At 57.1% G+C, this 20,067-nt stretch overlaps 1 protein-coding gene across 1 annotated transcript; it reads left to right on the top strand.

Annotated features, from left to right (window-relative positions):
* The first annotated feature begins 5,292 nt into the window (after positions 1 to 5,292).
* Positions 5,293 to 8,415, top strand: FAM43A (family with sequence similarity 43 member A). The gene is made up of 2 exons (XM_064457620.1): positions 5,293 to 5,385; positions 5,667 to 8,415. Exon 2 carries the CDS (start codon positions 6,500 to 6,502, stop codon positions 7,586 to 7,588), a length of 1,089 nt encoding a protein of 362 aa, XP_064313690.1. The 5' UTR covers positions 5,293 to 5,385; positions 5,667 to 6,499; the 3' UTR covers positions 7,589 to 8,415.
* Positions 8,416 to 20,067: the final 11,652 nt, after the last annotated feature.

Raw genomic sequence — 20,067 nt, forward strand, 5'->3', positions numbered from 1 at the left:
CTGGGTGCTTCATAAACACTAAGGAATTATCTCTGTCTGCTGATGCCAGCAGCACAGCGAGGATCGCTTTAGACAGAGCAATGCTGAAGGAGATACAGATTGGGTGATACAAGTAACAGAGACATCAGAGCCTCAGCTAGGGTCTTAATTGCCTATTTCTAATTGCAGTGTCTCTCATCCCACTTCTATTGCTCTGCTGTGCCTACCTGACCAAGATAGGCTTCTTCTGGTTTTACCTAAACACAACGACCTGCTTCTCCTGGAAGACATTTATGAGTGGATTAATTGCACACAGTGAAAAGGGCCACCGAGGAGGAGATGCTGTCACAAGAGCTATCAGAGGCAGCTTGGTACCTCTGTGTGCATGCCAAGAGCGTGGACAGCCAAGGAGACCATGGAGGAGAGAGGCATGCTCTCCTGTTGCACAAACCTGTTGATTTGCAGCCTGCTCCTGTACGATGTAGCAGTTACCATGGCACGCAAAATGAGCACAATTTTTGCTGCTGGGCCTTGTTTTTACAACTCAGCTCTTTGACAGCAGTGCTCGGGCTGGAGTGCAATGCTGTCCTGGGAGAGCAAGCAACCCCTGTGCATCACTGAACCTCTCACTGCTCCTTTGAAGTGCGTTAACTGAGTGCCAGCACTGCCGGCTCTTTGGAGGGTGGCCATGGCTTTGGGACTTCTCGCAAAACCATTGCATAGATGAAGTAAAATCTGCTGTCCTTCTAGAGAATTTTAATCATCAACTTGTGTCAAAAGGGCTGGCTTCCCTCCCAACTTCTTCTGCCTTGGAGCCAAACCACTGCTCCAGTTTTTGATGCAAATCCTGAGAATTATTTAGCAGCAGCAAGCAGCTCTTTTTTAAAAACCAATGACACCAGTGCATTTTTGCCTAAAGGAAACATTGTTCTTTCTGGACAACTTTTCCTCCATTTTCCTCTAAGGCAGCACTGGGATATCTCAGGACTGTGTCTCTAAAATATTCATGTGACAGCTATTCATTATTCATGTCGGCTCACAATGCTCAATTCAGCGGTACTGCCAGCCTCAGCCTGACAAGCAGACCCACTAAGAAACCCCCCACAAAGCACCCCTGCAAGAACACCAAGACAGTTTTGCTCTGTGTACAGCTGCAGCTGCTTGAACCCCCTTCTTTCCAGCCATGCTCAGAAGCATGCTGACACCGTGGGGAAAAGGGGAGCCCACTCCACAAGCTCCCCCACCTTTCGGTGAAGGTCTCAGTCCCCTCTAGGAAGAGCAGCACCCTGGGGAGGTTCTGAAGCAGGGCTGCCTGGCCAAGGCTGAGCCCTGAGAAGGCACGGACCCCGCTGGGGCCCTTAGGCAAGTTTTTTAGACTCCACTTCTTCCACCAGCCCTACGAAGATAAAATCACCTCCCTGTGTGGCAGGGTGGGGGAAGGTTAGAGAGAGCTGCCTGCACCTTTGAAGGTGCAAAGTGCCAGGTGGGAAGCTGGCAGGGGATTTCTCCAGCTCCTGGCGTGCTGGCTCTGCCTGGGCAGGCTTGTCCCTGCTGCCCACTGATGCCTGCACTGGCAGGGATGGCCCCACGGTGGCAGCCCCCAGGATGGGGTGTCAAGCAGAGGATGCTGCCCTGACACCACCTCTGCACCCCTTGGCTGGCAGCATGGCGGGTGGATGGGTGCCTGGCTCAGCCCCGCTGGCCTGGCGAGCCCCCCCGAGGGTGCCGTGGCCCCCGAGGGAGGGCTCTGCACCCCTGGCCGCCGGCTGCCCTTCTAATTATAGCTGCAGGCGCAGGAAGCGCCGGGGCCGCCTGCGCAGGAAGTGGGGTGTGCCACCCTCAGTGACTGAAAAACAACTGCAGCAGAGGTGTGCCGCCGCCACCACGGCCCCGCTGAGCAGCACAGCCCTGGCCCTGGGACTGCCCTCGGGCTGTGGCACCCTGAGCTGCAACGGCATCGCCCTCGGTGCACCCAGGGAGATCCATGACCATTGCCATGTAGACCCCCTGTGGTTCTCAAAGCATCCTGGCATTGCCTATGCCCCCAGCACTGACCGCCAGAGCCCCACCGGGGCAGGCCACCGGCAAGATGGCGTGCTGCTCCCCTTCAGAGAGGCAGGATGGCAGCAGGGCTGGCATGAGGCATCCATTAAGGGCTGTTTAGGATGCTTCTCCCTGAGCAGGAGATGCTGTCCCCTGCCCTGCCAACTCCTCTCAGGCTGCTCCAGCTCCCAGCAGCAGGCAGCCATCTGCAGACTCTGCCTGTGAGACCTACCTGGCTGGCAGCCGGTGGGGCTGGGGCCCATGGTACTCTGCCTACCCCCATCGATGGCCCATGGGGCCCAGGTGCCACTCAGCCTTTCCGTTTTGTGGAAAGTCCTGACAGTTCAGTGTTTCCTTTGTCCCGGTTCAGAACAAAGAGTCGAAACTTCAATGTTTAGCATATTTACACAGCCTCTGAAATACTCTGTTTTGGAAAACACTGAAACACCGGTATGAAATGTTTCATTTTGACTGTGTCACTTTGGCTGCTGTGGCATGCTGAGCTCTGTTGCTATCTGTGAGGAGAAAGGCTGGGATGTTTCCATACACTGACAAAATCAATACATTCCCATTGATTATTTTGCTTTTGTCATATCAGCTTTTCCCAGTGCCTTTTTCCCACTACTCTCCCCAACCAGGGACCAGCATCAGCTCCAGTTCCAGCTGCTGGGCGTGAAAACCATCCCTGAAACAGGGCTGCGCTCTGCAGGGCTTTACACTCTCCCATCAGGCAGGCCCAACATCTCCCCATGCCACAGCAGAGCAGCCAGCACAGGCAGCCTGGCATCCCTCTCCAACGGAGGCAGTGGGCAGCTGCCTGCCTGCGAGCACCCCGGCGGGGCAGCATGCACCCTGGAGCCTACAGGCTTGTGGTGGGGTGCAACCATGGGCTCCAGCGCAGACTAGAGCAGCCAGGGGAGGAGCAGGATGGAGCGGGGCAGGGAGGGAGTCTGCCAAGGGCCAAGTGCAGCACTCGCTGCGCCATCAGCACGGGGCAGACTGGGCCACAGGGGAGAGATGGTATCTTACAGACTTTCCCACGGCTCATACAAGCTCTCCAGGCGGGTGCATGCAGGCAGGTGATGCTCAGTAGCTGCTGGGGTATTGCATAAATAGAGAGCAGGCTGCTGTACTTCCCGCGGGCTACAGTGCCGGGCAGATAAGCCCCCCGCAGCGTCCATGTCCTACACAGTATGGGTGCTGCTGGCCTCACAGGTGGGGAGGGAGCCTCGTGCTCGCTGGGAACCAGGCAGCATGCCCTGGCCCTGCGGGGCAGGCTCCCCTCTCATTGTGCCTCAGCTTCTCCTCCTGGCAGCGAAAGATGGACATCCAGCATCCCAGGAATAGCCCCACGCTTAGGGCAGGTGCTGCAAGCTTAACTGGGCAGCTCCCTGCTGCCAGACTTCACGCACGCACTGCGGCACAGCTTCTCAGCCCAGCACGGGACTAGAAGGGGTCAGCATTTTGTTCGGGAATTGCCACCACAGGCCACAATTTGCAATGTGCCTTTCTGTTGCTGAAGCATGTGGGGGTTCTCCACGCCCAGAACTGAAGTAGCTGCTATGAAGCAGGAAAGAGATGATCCTGAAGCTAATGGGGCCCACTAATGAAGCCAGGAAGGCTGCAGTGGCCTCTGGCACACCAGCTGGTGAGCAAGCACAGTGAGGAACTGAGCTGAGACAGCTTCTATCCTCGAGCAGGGCTGTAACCACAAGACACCCTCCTGCAGCTGCACTTCCAGCTGGCGCAGAGGCAGCTATGCTGGGGGTGCTGCTGCTTGCCAGCCACCACCTGGAGTCCCCAGGGAGCCTCAGAGGGGCTGATGAGGAAACCTCTGCCCCAAGAAGGCAACGCCAAAATGGAAGTGCTGCTCACCTGGGGACTGGGGAGGTGGTGGGCAGGTCAAGGGGACTGGAGCTGCTCCTCACCTTTCATGCTGCTGGGGTTTGCAGACAGATATGTCCAAGGGCTGTTGGAGACACATGGGGCTCAGCAGCCTGTGCGAGCCATGCTGTGAAAATTTAAGGTCTTCATTTCTAACATGGGTTACTTTAATCGAGGTGGCAGAGGCACCTGCCCAGCACGCCTCTGCAAACAGCTCTGCGGTAGTAATTACCACAAGTGTCCGTGTGGTAGTGCCAGCCCCCGCTGCCGCTAACCTCCCTCTGGAGGCAGTGCCGCAGGGAGGCGTGGGGGGCTCCTTGCCCACTCCATCCCACCTGGAGCAAACACCCGCCTGCAGACCCATCAGCCTGAGACCCAGGACAGACTCCTCTGCCCACAGGCAGAGGCAGGCAGGGCTTTGGCAAGGCAAGTCCCACTCCTGTGAAGTGTCTGCTGCGCCCACACATCTCAGAGGAGCAGTCGGGGTTGCTCTCAGCCTCGCAGCTCACATACGCCGTTCAGGGAGGTGGCAGCCACTGAGCACGGGGCACACGTGGGTCTGGGGGTGCAAGCCAGGAGCTGCAGGCTCTCAGTGCAGTGGTTCAGCAAGATGCCTCAAGGGGAGAAGGCAGCTCTGTGGGCGCTGTGGGAGTGCCACACCATGTCTGAGTGTTGCATGTCACCCTAAGCCGTTGGATTTATTTTATGTGCACAGCAGTGTCTTCTGTTTTCACCTTGCAAGACAAAGACGACAAAGGAAAAGCACATTGGATGCTTCTGGAGATGAAATCAATTAGTCGTACATACCAAAGTCTTTCTCTCCCTGTTATGCAGCGGGATGGTCCTGCAGGCTGGCAGGAGCTATCTGCAGTGGGCTGCAGCACGGCGCACAGCCCCTTCTGCCCACCGCACTGACAGTGCTGGGGGGGCTCCCAGCACCCAGCCTGTGTCAGGCCAGCCAGGGCTGAAAGCAGGGACCCCCTGGCTGGGGTGGGCTGCTGCTGGGCACCACCAGCTGGGGCAGACCTCAGCCCCTCACCTGCTGTCCTGCAGAGTCCCAGTGGGACTTTGCCCAGGAGGCAGAGAGCTCGGTGCTGAGCCCAGACGAGCATCACCATGGGTGCTGGGCTTTATGCCAAGGGGCCCAGCCAGCTTGCCCCGGACATGCAAGGGCTCATGTGCGCTGGCCAGTGCGCCCCCGGCCCATGCAGCTCTCCAACTGCAGTTTTTCCACAGGAAAGCAGGAGCATTAACATCTCAGGGCCAACAACATCCTTCCTAACGCTGCAAAACTGCTGTGCTGGAGCTGCTGAGGACAGGAAATGCAGCGTGTTACAGCTCCACACCCACCACCGGCCTCTGGAAACCATAGAAGTAGTCAGGCGTCCCCGGTACCAGCTGTGGCTTAGAAGCCTCAGGAGATGGTGTTGATGACGCTGACCTCCAACGAGGGGGTATTTTTGAAATGTAAGCAGATGGGTGTTTTTAATAATTTGGCACCAGTCACTGTGGTTACTTGCAGTTCCCAAGTAATCTGCTAGATGGCATAATGTAATAATAAAAATAATGAAATACCTATACCGATACACGGGTTTGTTTTAATTGATCCAAACTCTAGAAATGATTTGTCAAATAATTTAAGCAGGTGTTTACGTATTTCACTGCACGAGTACGTACCGCTCCCCTTTTGTCGGGCGTTTACTAAAACCCTGACGAAGTGCTGTTCTCTGCAACCACGGAATTTCTCTTCTTTCTGGCAGAGGATATGATACATGACACGAGAAGCTATAGCAACGACACAGAGACCAACTTTCCAAAGCTCTCATTATGTCTGTGACTGTACTCGAGCAACCCCAGCAAGAAATTACAAGACAGCTTCTTGTTATTCGGCTGCTGCGTTCAGATAAAGAGCAAAGCATTACTCATCCATAATAGCTTTTATTTGCTGCAGGCCCTTCAGCTCTCAGAGCCGGCCTAACCAAATCAAAGGGAAGAGATTCTGTTGCAAGAGCGGGACTCCTGCACGGCACGCCCTGGCCGGGAAGGCTGCTGGGGTTTGCGTTCTCCCGGGCGTGGGGACTCGGGATTTTCGTCGGTTTGGGAGGTTTTGAGCTGCCGGTCCTCCCCACGCCGTGCCCCGCCAGCTGGGAGGCAGGCGGGCCACGGGAGGGGACCCACGGCGGGCCGGCGGCGGCCGGTGCCCCCCCGCGGTGGCCGCGGCACGGACCGGGCCGAGCGGGGCCGAGGGGGTCCGCCCCGTCCGGGCTGGTACCGCCCCGTGCCCGCCCCCCGCCCGCCCCACGGCACGGCGCGGCGCGGCGGGGCCGGGAGCAGGAGCGGGGCCGGGAGCGGGGAGCCGCGGCGAGCAGCTCGGCGGCGGCTCGGCGGGCAGCGGGCGCTCCGCCCTCGGTGCGCGGAGCCTCCCCTCTCCGCGCCCGCGGAGCGCCGGCGCCCGCCTATATCTACGGCCGCGGCGGCCCGCCGCCCGCAAGGATGTGAGGCGGGCGGGCAGCCCAGCCGCCGCCGCCGCCGTGGCATGCCCCCCCGCGCCCGGAGCCGTCGGCGCGGCGCCTAGCCGCGGCTCGGCGGGGCGATGCTGCCCTGGAAGCGGAGCAAGGTGGAGCTGGTGGCGGGCGAGGCGCGGCGGCAGAGCAAGCCCAAGGGGTACGCGGTCAGCGTGCACTACTCGGCACTCACCTCGCTGGCCCGCGCCTGCCCCGAGAGCGCCCTGCACCGCGTGGGCAGCATGTTCCGCTCCAAGCGGCGGAAATTCCGCGTGACCAGCGAGGACCCCACGTACACCGTGCTCTACCTGGGCAACGCCACCACCATCCAGTCCAAGGGCGAGGGCTGCACCGACCTGGCCGTCTGCAAGATCTGGAGCAAGAGCGAGGCGGGCCGACAGGGCACCAAGATGAAGCTGACCATCAGCGCGCAGGGCATCCGCATGGCCCACGCCGAGGACAAGGGGCTGCGCCGGCCCGGCCACCTCTACCTGCTGCACCGGGTCACCTACTGCGTGGCCGACCCGCGCCTGCCCCGCGTCTTCGCCTGGATCTACCGCCACGAGCTGAAGCACAAAGCGGTGATGCTGCGCTGCCACGCCGTGCTCGTCTCCAAGCCCGAGAAGGCGAAGGCCATGGCCCTGCTGCTCTACCAGACCTCGGCCACGGCGCTGGCCGAGTTCCGCCGGCTGAAGAAGCGGGACGACGCCCGGCACCAGCAGCAGCAGCTGGTGGGCGAGCAGAGCATCCCGCTGGTGCCGCTGCGCAAGCTGCTCAACGGGCAGTGCTGCTACAAGCCGCCGGTGGAGCGGAGCCGCAGCGCGCCCAAGCTGGGCTCCATCACGGAGGACCTGCTGGGCGAGGAGCAGGAGGAGCGGGCCATGCACTGCGACTGCGAGGACATCCTGGAGGCGCTGGGCGAGCCCGAGGGCGAGCTGCTGCGCGCCGGCGCCGGCCGCGGCGAGGGCCCGGAGCTGGGCCAGCTCCTCCGCGACCTGGGCGAGCTCAGCCTAGGGAACGACCTGCGCTCGCTGCGCGCCGACCTCCGCGTCCGCCGGCTGCTCTCCGGCGAGAGCACGGGCAGCGAGTCCTCTCTGGAGAGCAATGGCCCGGAGGGCGCCGCCCCGCCCTGCAACGGCGCCGAGCAGCCGCCCCCCGGCGACCCCGAGACCGGCTGAGCGCTCGGGCCCCTCCGGGCGTGCGCGGCCCCGCTGCGGCCCCGCCGGCAGCGCTCGGGTCCCTCCGGGCGTGCACGCTCCCTTCGCGGCGCACCGGGTCCCTCCCGGAGTGCACGGTCCCCTCGGGGCATGCACGGCCCCGCCGGGGCGCACCGGGTCCCTCCCGGAGCGCACGGTCCCCTCGGGGCATGCACGGCCCCGCCGGGTCGCACCGGGGCCCTCCGGGCGTGCAGGGTCCCCCCGGGAGCGCACCGGGCCCCCCCGGGCGCATCGCATCCCTGCGGCGCCACCGCGTCCCGCAGCATCCCGGGGAGCGGCCGCCCTTCCCGGTGCCGGCGGCGGCCGGAGCCGGGCCCCAGCCCGCCGTGGCCCGAGGAGGGGAGGCGGCCGCGGGCTGTTTACCTCCGGCTCAGCCCTTGAAGATCTGCCAAATTCCTGGAATAGCTTTCCCCGGGGAGGGCGGCGGGAGGGAGGTGTTGCGCCTTGTTTACAGACAGAAATCTCACATCCGAGACGGCCCCCCCGCCGTTTTCTCCATTAAAGTCACTCCATCGTGCTGTCGTGTCCGAGAGGTTTGCACTGTTGTGAATTTTTTTTTTTATTAATTATTATTTTTATGTTAGACCCTTTTTTGGGCCCTGGCCCTGTCCCCGGTCTCAATGCTCTAGATCTTTTGCTGTGCAAAAGAAGACTCTACTTGTGGCTGTTCACCTGTACATAGGGAAATGTATGCAAATACATTTTGTTATTTTTAAGAACACCACCATTGCGATCTCCTCTGTTTGCACATAACGTGAAGAAAATAAAGATGACTAATTTAAAAGAAACGGGTCGCTGTGGCAATTTGGCCAGTCTGCGTGTGCTTAACTGTAAGGAGATGGGGGTGGGGGGAGATCCCTTGGGATGTGTTATAGCTGCAGGAGGGCACCCCACAGAAAGGCCCTTGCAAGCACCAAGTGGGATTCCTGAGCCAGCTGGAAATCTTACGCTGTGGGGATACACACCAGGCACTTCAGATCTCTTATAAGACACAGGGATGAGGTTTTCTCTCTGCAGCCTGTAATGACAGGGACAGGAACATGCGAGAAGCCTCGCAAGCACCAAGTGGGATTCCTGAGCCAGCTGGAAATCTTACGCTGTGGGGAAACACACCAGGCACTTCAGATCTCTTATAAGACACAGGGGTGAGGTTTTTTTCTCTGCAGCCTGTAATGACGGGGACAGGAACATGCGAGAAGCCTCGTGTCAGGGCTCGCTTTGGCTAAATTGGAGGCTCAAGAAACCTAACGGCATGGTTCTGAGGCTGCCGTGTGGCTCGCGCGGGGCAAGCTGCCCCTCGCTTGCATGCTTATGGGTGCAGGGAGCGCTGTGCAGCCCTCGTGGCACTGCTGCAGATGATCCATCACTGCTTGCAGCATTAGCCCAAGAAAAATTCATAACCTCACCCGGGGTAAGCAGTGAAGTTGATTAGCCACGGGGCTGCTGCAGTATTTTTAGCTGTAAATCTGTTTGTAAGAGCAGGCTCCCAGGGTAGTAGAGATGTTCCGGTTTCATTTGTCCCCAAGTGGAGGTATCAATTAAGAGATAATTAATCTGGCATTTCTGATGTCTAAATGTCTTCCACTGTGCCTGTGCTGCAATCAGGTGAGTTGCAGGAATGTCAATGAAAAGCCCAAGCAGCTGCCAGGGCCAGGCCGTGCTCCTTGTGCAAGGAGCCAGCCTCCAGACTTCCAAATATCTCATTAAAACAGATTGCAAAATCTGCCACCGAACCAGTGAGAATCTTCTACCATTGCCTCAGCGTGAGTCAAGCTGAGGAGGTAGTCACTCCGGGGCATTTTGCCTGGGAAGGGGTAATGGCGAGAGCGGGGAGCCCCCCTCGAAGCAGGCGCCTTCTTGCCCAGGTCACTCCCAGCCGTGATGGGCAGCAAGATGTAGCAGGTGGCAGTGGCCACAGCTGGATTTGAGCACGCTCAGGCTGGCACTGCTGTGACACACCTCACAAAAGAAAAAGCACATCTTGCAGCTCTTCCCTCGCCTTTCCCGGGGAGGGGAAGGGCAGGTGGTGAGGGGGAAATGAAACACCCAGGAAAGTGTATCCTGCAGGGCTTTCCCCAGGGTGGGGGCTCTGAGGCTGCCTTGCCTGCGTGGGGGACCTGCAGCACCCTGGAGATCGTGAGTGCCACAGGTCTAGGCCCAGGGTGCTCTGCTACTGCTCTCTCCTGGGGCGGGGGGAGCAGGCAGCACTTGGAGAAGGGCAGTGGTACAACACCCGGAAAGCAGGGCACGCCGGGGGATGCACAGCTGGTTTGAGCTAACCCCAGTCGCTGAATGACCGGGCAGTGTTTGCTTTTACATTCTCTGTGTGTGCTTAAAGGCAGCTAATGGCATTAGCTCTGTCAATGCCTTTCCTCGCTCCAGAAGAGCCATCACGTCTGCAGCAGAAAGGAAAGGTTTTTATCGCATGCCGGAGCTGAAAGCAGAATTCCCCAAGCAGCACCAGCAGCAGCCAGGGCTGAAGCATTTCCCCTTGAAGCCATTAGCAGAGCTACTGTGCAGTTTCCTTAGAGGCCAGTACAGATCATTAGCTGTAAATGTAGGTTCCAAACCCCTTTGTGCCTGGGATATTTTGGTACTGGAACCATAGGAAAAAAACTCAGACAGATGTCTGCAGTGGTAGTGCGAGGTTATTCATGTGTGCTTAACTGCTGTGTCCTCCCCGTAGCAGCATGCATGGGCCTGCAAATGAGAACAAGTGCATGTGAGGAGAAAAAGGTCATTATATTTTCTGCACAGCAAGTTTGAAGGAGCATCTCCCTAGGATAAGGGAAGGAGGAGTGAGACCTTCTCTGCAATAGGTTCAAGTAAAGGGCTGAGGTGCTAATGATATTCCTTTGAAAGAAGTAGCTTCTTGCAGATCTGAAAAGCCTGTTGCTGGCTGATGGGGTGGCAGCCTGGGAGGAGAGCAGGGCTTTGGGAAAGGCCTCTGTGGGACATGCAGCCTCTGCTGACTGAGTTGAGCCTGTTCCTGTCTCTGGCTGTGCTCCCATCGGTAGAAGACAAACCGTTCTGTGGTCTCTGTTCCGCACTGGGGCTGATGCCAGCCCCTGCACCAGGACTGCTCCCCGCAGCTGAGGTGCAGCGTCCCACTGAGCACGGCATGGCATCTGCTCAGCTGTTGGCAGAGACACGCGTTGCCCCCCATTGATCAGGCTCCATCCATCAGTGCTAACTCAGCTCTACAGTGGTGAATCAGCCCAACGCAGCTGAGACACGCGAGCTGCACAAAGAGCAGTGCAGCCTCTGAAACACTGCTCCAGTCAGCAGCTCCGTCCTGCCGCTGCTTTCCCCCCTGGCTCCAGGGACAGGGCTGCAAAGGGAGAGTAAAGGCAGCCTGATTGCTCTGCTGGGAGGTTTGGACTGTGTAGGGAGAAGTCAAATGCGGGAGCAGATGTTTGCAGAATTACAAGTCAAGCATTGCTATCTGCCACTGGTGCAAATCACTGCCCTCCTCACCAACACATCAGCCACAGCTCAGCAGGCTGTGCTACTGCCTCGGCTCGGGCAGCCCTTGGAGGTTTCCAGCACAGCAAGGTTAAACACTGAGCTCCACACAGCACTGACCTAGCAGACAGCATGTGGTGAGTTGGCCAGAAAATACCCGTAACATGCTGCAACACTAGGAAGGACAATGATCCTGCTCCAAAAGCTTCAGCTGCTGGTTCAAATCCAGCACATGGGTCTGATGCTTTGGCAAGTCAGCTTAGGTACCCCACCAGGGGCCTGAGATTTCCAGAGCATGTTACAGCTGAACAGAGTATGTGATCATTCTAGGCAACAACGATTCCATTCCCTGGATATGAAGAAATTAAGGGAAAAAGAACACTTGCCACTAATACTATTTGTTGACTTTGTGTATTTGCTGGTGTACTCCAGACTTGCTCCTGCACATAGGTAATGAGGCTGAGGGGGCCACCCAAATGCGGAACTGTTTGCAGGATCCCACGAGCAGCTTCTTGGTTTTTTTCAGCCCTTAGCATGCCCTTCTCCTGTCCTTAGGTCTTCCTCATCCACAACAGGAAAAAATAGCATTTACAACCAGAAAAATTAGCTAGTGGTCAAGTGGAGTGAGCCAGGTCACAAAATTACTTTTAGCCCAGACAGCAGTACTGATTTAGATCCAGAATTATTTGCAGTCAGTCTGGTGACATGCGTGTACGGGTGACATCCAGTTTGGCCAGGGATAATGCTGCAAGAATTGTTGGCTGAGGGGATAGTGCAAGGTCTGGTTGCATGTCACCAGGCCAGTGGTGAAAACCTCTTGCTTTTTGGGGTCTAGAGGTCTAGGGGTCTACCCAGTATCAAGTACAGTTCCAGTCCCTGGGGCGGTTCCAAGTCACCTTCAGCACACTCACTGCAACTCATGGGGAAGCAGGAAAGTATGAGGATTTCCTCCTCAGTGATGTGTTGGAGAAGAGAGGCTGACCTGTCCCACTGCTGTTAGTCATCCCCAAGACATCACAACTGTCCTATTGCCCAATTTTTAGCCATCACACGAAAACTCCCCATTAATTAGGGGGAAAGCCCCCAAATCTCAGCCTGCAAAGCAGGAGGGGGGCCAGGTCTTCTGCCTTCATACCTTCCAAGGGGGTGTGGGTGACAGCAATGCACAGCCCCCGGTGAGGACCTGTTTCCTGGGTTAGGGTGGTCAGGGTCCCATCGGTGACAGAAAAAAATCTGCGGGGCTCCAAGCGGTGCACAGTGCCGGTCGGCTGTGCCTCACCTCCTGCTTCTCATGGAGTCGGGTGGAAAAAAATCTGCATTTCCAAGGCCAGCAGCAGCCGCAGCTCCCACAGAGCCTGCTTGCTGTGAAGGCGGCTCCCCCTCTGCACCCCAGCTGCTGGTGGCAGCAGGGTCTGTTTTCCCCAGCAGCTGGAGGGGGATGATGTGCGGGGACAGGAATGCGAGGGCAGGCAGCTGGGGCAGGGCACGGACAGCGTGGGGTCCTATAGGTCAGGCTAGGTCAGTTCATCTGCAGGGCTTCTCCCCACAGCTCCATCACCCACCCCAACAAGCAACCCACAGCTTGCTGGCTGGTGGCTCATGGGGGGGTGCATCTTGGTTATTGCCCTGCAAGGTGCATGAGCTGGGGGGGCAGAACTGGCCACTGCTACAGCTCGGAATGAAATCAAAGCTATGCATTCAAAAAAACATGATGTTCCCCCTTGCCAGTGGGGGCTCTGCCCAGTGGGAGGGCCGAGTGCTACAAAAACACTTGGAGAAACAGTTATATAATGAAGGACATGGGCCCAATCCTGCCCTTGGCTTGACACGGCAGCTCTGCAAGGAGCTGAGCTCCAGGCTGCAGCTGCCCAGCACCATCCAGGATCTGGCCTTGGTCACTGCGCTCCATGCTGCTGCTCAAGGTTGGAGGCAGGAGAAAGGCTGCTAAATGCTTTTTGCTGAGCTGGGAGATGCTCTGCATGCTCAGCGTCAGTAAGCCAGAGCACAGCTCTGATCTACAGGCTTAAACCAAGCCCCATTTGTGGCAGGAGCTGGGCAAGGTCTGGGATGGGATAGCGCAAGACTGCGGAGGGCCTGCTTGCTACAAGCATCTGGGCTTTCATGCTACTGCCCTGCAGCTCCATCACAGGTGCCCTGGACCCCGTGGTGGCACATTATGGTACACATAATCTGTCCCCATGCCCCGAACATGTCCTCAGCTCTGTGGGAAGGATGTGAGCTTTGTCGTGGAGAACTGGCCCCTTGCAAAGGGCTGTGCCTATAGAGCTTAGAGCTCCTCCCATGCTCTCCTGCTCTGAAATGGGGGACAGCTGCCCAGCCTGCCTCCTGCAGCTCATCCTGCTGCCAGCCTGCACAGAGGGGTGACACGCTCAGTGTCACGTCCAGATCTGGAAATCTCTGCTGCTCTGGCGCGGGCACTCTGCAGACCCCAGGGGATGCAAGGAAAAGGCTGTGCAATGGGATTAATCGCTCTTCCTGTGGCCCGGTGAAGTTGCATGCGGTCTGCTCGGATGCATGAGCAAGCTAAACTGTGACATTAATTAGAGCTGACAGTATTCCTGGAGGGAGCTGGCAGAGCGACAGCGCCAAAACCGCTGCTGCTGGGGGACAGAGATCACCCACACTGTGTGCAGAGCCAGGCTCTGCAGCAGCCTGGCCTGGGCATGCCGAGGCCCTCGAGCCCTGCTATGCTGAGCTCTGAGCTCACTCCAGCTCCAAAAATCAGGGTGGCAGGTACACGCTCAGTCCTGAGGGACAGGAGACGCAGTGCCCAAATCCAGCCCTGGCAGCCACCTCCTGCTGAACATCTGCCCAGCATCACTCGGCCCTTTCCAGCCAGCCCTGCATGCTCCCCTCTAGCTCTCCCTCTTGCTATGGCTCCTGGCCCCCAGAGCACTCCAGCCCTCGGGGCTGCTGTCTCTCACAGCTCCTTTCCCATCCCAATTTCCTGCTGTGTAAGAGCTGCTGCTTGCTGCTGTTTCAGCAAGTGCTGGAGAGGACTGGTGGCACTGGCACACAGTGCAGGCAGCTCGGAGCAGCAAGGGCTCCTCCTCCTCTGGGTAGGGAACGGTTAAGGGAATTAGGATGAAAAGTTGGTATAAATAATTCGATAGCTCCTGTAGGAAGATTGCAATTTAGCTTAATTATCATAATTACATTTTCAATCTCTCTGATAATAATTATGAAACAATAGAGCCAAGTGACTTCTCATTCGGCTGTATGAAGCAGGTCCATGGGGTTGGCTGTATTTCCACAGCACCTTGTTCTGGACATTGGGAAGTCTCATTCCCTCTGCCTGGCACAGGGCTATTAACTTGTACTCCAGGATCCGCAGTGGGGTCATGTGAGAGCAGCTTGCTTCAGTTCAAGTTTTTGGTGCACACTGTGGTTGCTGACCCTCCCAGAAGCAGCTCTGTCCACATCTACAGTGGCCCAGAAGATGAGACCGGTGGGAGTGGAGAGGTGGCCCCAGGCAGCTATTGGCAGGAGCGTTCATTGGCAATAGCTGATTAAAGCTGAGCATTAGTGATGATGACTTCTGAACATAGACAGGACCCTGTTTGCCCTGCAGCCTGCTTCTGCCTTCACCCACCTGGGACAAAATGGAGGCTTCCCAGCAGCAGAGACTGGTCCTAGGGTCCATGGCCTGCCCACCACCTTCTCTGGGGCTCCCAGGAGAGCCTGAACCAAAAGCAGCTTGCCGTGGCCCCAGCAGTGACAGGTACTGTGGCCAGGAAGCAAATAAGCAAGGGGAGGATGCAGCTGCAGAGCAGGCTATGTGCTGTATCTCCATCATGCACAGACCCCTGAGGAGCAGCCAGGGCCATGGGGAACCCTTCCCCGCCCCACCATCCACCTTGTCTGGGACGTAGCCTGACCCGCCTGGAGGGATCACCAGTGAGGAACAACACACAGGTCCCTGCCCTGCTCTGCCCTGGCTCAGCAGCTGCAGCACCACCATCTGTCCCCCAGCATCGCCAATAACTCCACACATCCAGCTCTGGTCAATGCAGGGCTGGGGCAGGTCTATGAACTCAAGCTGCCCCAGGTCAGTCTGCCACTGTCCCTGCAGGTGACACTGTGTCCCATCCTCCCTCCTGCCTGCCACAGTCCTCCGGCACGTTGTGGGATGAGAATTGAGCTGCTTATCTTTAGTGCTGCTCTGGTCTAATTTTGCTTTCTTAAGCAATGTCCAGGCTTTAGAGAGCATCTCATAATGCAAAGGCTCTGCATGTCAAGGAGTGGGGTCCCTGCGCCAGCACAGCAGTTATCCCACACACCCCAGTACAACAGTTATCCCCCACGCATGACTTTGCTGCAAAGAACCTCTGGCTCCAGCGCTGGCTGGAGCAAGGTCTCAGCAGATTTCTAGCAGAGCATACAGCATGGTACAGCTGTGCAGGAGACCCTAAGGTCCACCAAGATCTGCCGAAGCTGGTGGCCAGGAGGTACACAGCCATTGCTAGGAAAGGCCACCGGAAGATCTGCCTTCTCCCTTTTTGGACTCCCAGCCCAAGCCCATAGACACCTTTTGATTGCTGCTGCTTTTAAGTGAGTTGAACCCACTGCCTCTGCCTGGCTTTCACTGCTGTTACTGAAGAGAGAAATGCTGAGGAACTGAGACCCTTCAGGCTGCCGCTGGTGAGCAAGGCAGAAGAGTGAGGACCACTGCAGACACAGGGTATTGCAAGGACCTGCTGCACAGTGGTAGAATGACTTGAGAGTCCTATTTGCACCTCTGGGCTAAGCCAGACTTGGGGTTCATCAGCCAGGACATAGATGGTCGTTAGTTCTGCTCCCCAGTTTGGGCTGCCAGGACGTGAGACATGACCTGAGCTCAGGTGCACTCCATGGCCATGCAGCATCCCAGTGCCTGCAGAAGTGGCTCTGTGGACTCTTACACCCACGCTTCCCCATGGCACCTTTGTGAGTAACACTGTGCAGAAAGCTATTTCAGAACCCAACATGACTCTTCTTGATGTCAGGTCCAATTAGTTATATCCCGCAAGGTAAAAAAGTCCCCTAAAGCCAGCTCTGGTGGGACAATGACATTAAGATATCCCAGGTGCTCATCTGGGTTCCTTGAGCAAACCAGGAGCTAAACTTAGCCCTGGGAAAGTGGCAGGAAGGGGTGGCTGCAGTCCTCTGCACCGAGGTCTCCCAGGGAAGTCTGCTCCCGCACTGGCCATCCCTTCTCTTTCATAACCTGTCCTTCCTCTGTTCTGCCTCTGAATGTGCAGCAGACAGGATTCACCTGCCTGCAGTAGGACTAAAGCAGGTATCAGTCTGGGCTCATCTTGGTGGCTTGACTCATGCTTTCCCCCCGCACCAGGGCTCATCAAATCTCATGTAGTTTTCCAAGGAAATACCCATTTAGAAAAAAAAAATTAGTCAAAATAGTGAGAGACAGAGAATTGTAGGCATTTAATTTTCTTGTTGTCCTCCCCCACAACGGCATTATCCTTCTCTAAACAGACGCTGAGCTGAAGACATAACAACACCCTACTTCCCCCAAATAGCTTGAGCGAAACAAATGCAGGAAGTTTGAAGGGGTCGGAGCAGAGCTGGGAGCCCAGGCACCCCCGTGGGCTCCTGGGGCTGCTGGGGCTTCAGGGGGCTGGCAGCTGAGCTGCAGCGAGCCAAGACCCATGGTCCTGCCCTCCGCAAAATGGCGGTGCTGCCCTCGCACTGCAAAAGAACTGATATGGGGGGTGCTGGCTCTCAGTCCCCATGCCTGGCCCCGATGCTGGTCCCATCCCCAGGAAAGCAGCAGTGGGGCAGCCCTGAAGCATGGGAAAGGCGGCAGCAGAGACACAGGCCCCACGCCCTGGCATAACTCAGTCCTAAAAGCTGGTGGCAGCGGGCTGGCCTGCCTGCTCCTGGCACAGCAGCAGCCCACCCGGGAATAGCCGCCGCCATGAACAGCCCCAATGCCAGCTCCTGCTGTGGGGCGATGGGGAGGAAACCAGTGTCCCTGGTTCAGTGCAGCCAAGCTTCACCGCTGGCATTGCTGCCTGCTCCGGTGTGGGGAGCCGTGCTCCTCCCGCTGTGCCATGCATGGGGTGATGGGGACGCCCCGGGTGGCGAGTAGCTGCCGCAGGGAGTTGCTTCATACAAAGGCTTGCAGTTCCCCGTAGCTGTGTGACGCTGGAACAGCCCCCTCCCTGCCCTCAGGCCTTAAGTAGGGGTGACATTCCCCCTCCTGGGCTGGCCAAACCCCCCCAAAGCACCTGGGACTGTGCTGGGACCTCCAGTGCGAGCCATTTCTTCAGGACCAGGGCTTTTGCATGCAAGGGCAGAGGCCCCAGCAAAAGCCACACTGAGGCAGGCAGATGGGGTTCAACCCTGGGGAGAGGCAGCCGAAAGCTGGAGAGCTGGCGCCTGAGGCGAGGCTGTGCAGGCCCCCCTGGCCAGCATCTGCCTGCAGTCCAGGCAAGCCTCGTCTGGGTTCGGCTCTAGTGCAAGGCATGGAAAAGCTGCTGCTGACAGTTATGGCACTTAAGTAACTTTTCAGAATCATCTGTAATGGCAGAACCAGCAGTAAGTCACTCGGAGGTGCAGTTAGACTTTCCCTCCCCGAGGAATACTGTTAACTGAAACCGAAGCGCAGAGGCAGGGAAATTGCTCGATGAAGTGGTTTGGTAATTGTGAAAAAGAAGAACTTGTTTTCTTTGTCTTGCAACAGCAAATTGCACAACGTGACCTGCAGCGCCTTCAGCTCGGCAGGTTTTCAGGAGGAGGCTGTGGGATGTTTTAAAATTAAGATTTTAAGGAGGGAAATGATTCTGAGGCTCTTATGGACCGTATGGTATCCATAAGGAATGTAGCAGTGGGTGACTGAGGTGGCAGTGATTGCACTTGCTTTGCTACTCGGATGCTCTCCATGGGCATGGGTGAGCCCTCCTCTCCCATTTGGGGGGCAGCTCAGAGAGGAGCTGGCTCAGCCCAGGGCTTGCCTGTGTTCCCAGGGGTAAGGTAAGCATAACAGCCCACATAAGAGAGATGCATTAAGCAAGATGAGCTTTTAAGAGCTCAGTTTGCTGGGTTGCCATAAGAACCATTACAGTGATGATGACTTTTAGCCATTTAACATAAAAATACTCTTTGGCAAGGTGAAGAGATGCTCTGCAGGTCAGCCCAGGGTGGAAGGAGAACAAAAGTAAAAAAAACACAGGGCTGAGAGGAGCTGTAGGCAGAGACCAGGGTGAGCCCTGGCCAGGAGAGCAAGCCCAAGCTGAGGTCCCTCTCTTCCTCTTCTTCTGCTTCATTTCCTTCCCAGGTGTTGCTGCCCCATCCTGACTTTGCCATTTGAATGCGAATGGGAATGCTGCAGCGTGGTAAAGGCCACGGACATCGAGTATTTAATTCTACTCAAAAAAGGCTACTGGATGTTAAAAGCAAAAAAAAAAAAAAAACCAAAACAAAACAACAAGCCCGCAAAAACCTTCCAGCTCTGTTTTGTCCCAGTTTTAAATGGCAAAATCTGTACTTTGTTCTCAGCTATTGTTGCAAAATTGAACCACTTTCAGCCTCTCACCTTACTTAACTGCAGGCTACCTTCACGCAGAGCTGCTGAGTGCAGCATGGAATCAAAGCTCTCACTTGGCCTAGAAACCTGAAGTGTGTGAACATCGCAAAAACACACATAAGGAGCCTGGGCTTTGAAGTGGGGTGGAGTCAAAAGCCAGCAAGCCCCCAAAGGACAGCTGGTGTGTGCTGCTCCCAAGCCGATGAGTGTACCTCCAGCTGAGAGACATGCTGTACCTCACAGCTCTGTAATGCCTTCCCCAAAACTGCCATGGCCTAGAAATAACTCCGTGCTAGCCAATGCTCTTAGGAACCTGATGGGTGTTGCTGACTTTCTGCAGCAGCCCAGCAGCTGGCTCCCACCTGGCCATACCACCCCGCCCAGCTCACCAGCACCAAGGGCCTGGCTCAAGGGCCTGCAGCACCTATGTCTGATGAGCACTGAGCTTTTCGCTGCTGGCCAGGCAAGCAGCTCCTCTCCTGGGATGGAGGGCAAACATCTCTGGTCTTGCAAATGCTGCGGGTGTGTTGGCCTCCCTGGGGGCTCTGCCTCCATAAGCAAGTTCAGCACGCCAAGCTGCCAGGGTAGTGTTTCTGTTTCTCTTTGGAGATGTGACCCTGGGACAGGACTGAGCTCTGGCAGCTCCTCCAGCTGGGAAAACACCAGTGCTTGGCAGGAGCATCATAGCAGTGCCAGCTGGTGCCTTCCTGGTGTTGCTGAGTCCTGCCCAGCCTTGGGCTGCACACCCCACAGGACTCTGTGGGGCTCCATCGATGCCCCAGCAATGAGACCTGAGGCCACTCCAGTGTCATTCCCAGCCCTCCACATACCCCCTTTGCTACTGCCATTGCCCTGAGCTGGCTGTGGGGCAGCTGCCCCCAAACCCCCAGGTCCTCCTGCACCCAGCACTGGCTGGAGAAGCCCTGACCACTGCCAGGAGTGGGCTGGTTGCTCCGCCCTGGATAGAGGACAACAAAGGTAATTGCAATCTGCCGACCAAGTTCCTCCTGCCAGCCCAGCCAGATCCATGCTCTCAGCTGCTGTGCAGGATCGCTGTGCAAAGCCAAACGGCTGCTGCACTTCATTTCCCAAGCGGCCACTATTTATCAATGAACGAAGCGAGTCCTCACCTGTGTGAGCACTGTTCATAAGCATTTCTGCATGGAGCAAGCAACCAGCAGCGCTGGAGGCTCAAAGTCAAGAAAGCTGCGCTCCCACCCATCCATCCTCTCTCTGCAGAGAACACAGGGATGCTCCTGCTGTCAGCAGGTAACATAGGGAAGATAATTCATTTATCAAGTCATTTAGTCGGAGCTGTGTACTCTGTTAACACTGCGAGCCACTGCTTGGCCTTGCCAAGGGGACCCTCTCCCCTTCTTCCTTCAGCACCAAACCCCGACCTGTCCCCTGCAGTGCAGTAGGAACA

This window comes from Phalacrocorax carbo, chromosome 7, assembly GCF_963921805.1.
Source record: "Phalacrocorax carbo chromosome 7, bPhaCar2.1, whole genome shotgun sequence".
Lineage (NCBI taxonomy): Eukaryota > Metazoa > Chordata > Aves > Suliformes > Phalacrocoracidae > Phalacrocorax > Phalacrocorax carbo.

Bases quoted from the DNA above. Each gene is read 5' to 3' on its own strand.
- FAM43A (XM_064457620.1), top strand. From the start codon at position 6,500: ATGCTGCCCTGGAAGCGGAGCAAGGTGGAGCTGGTGGCGGGCGAGGCG.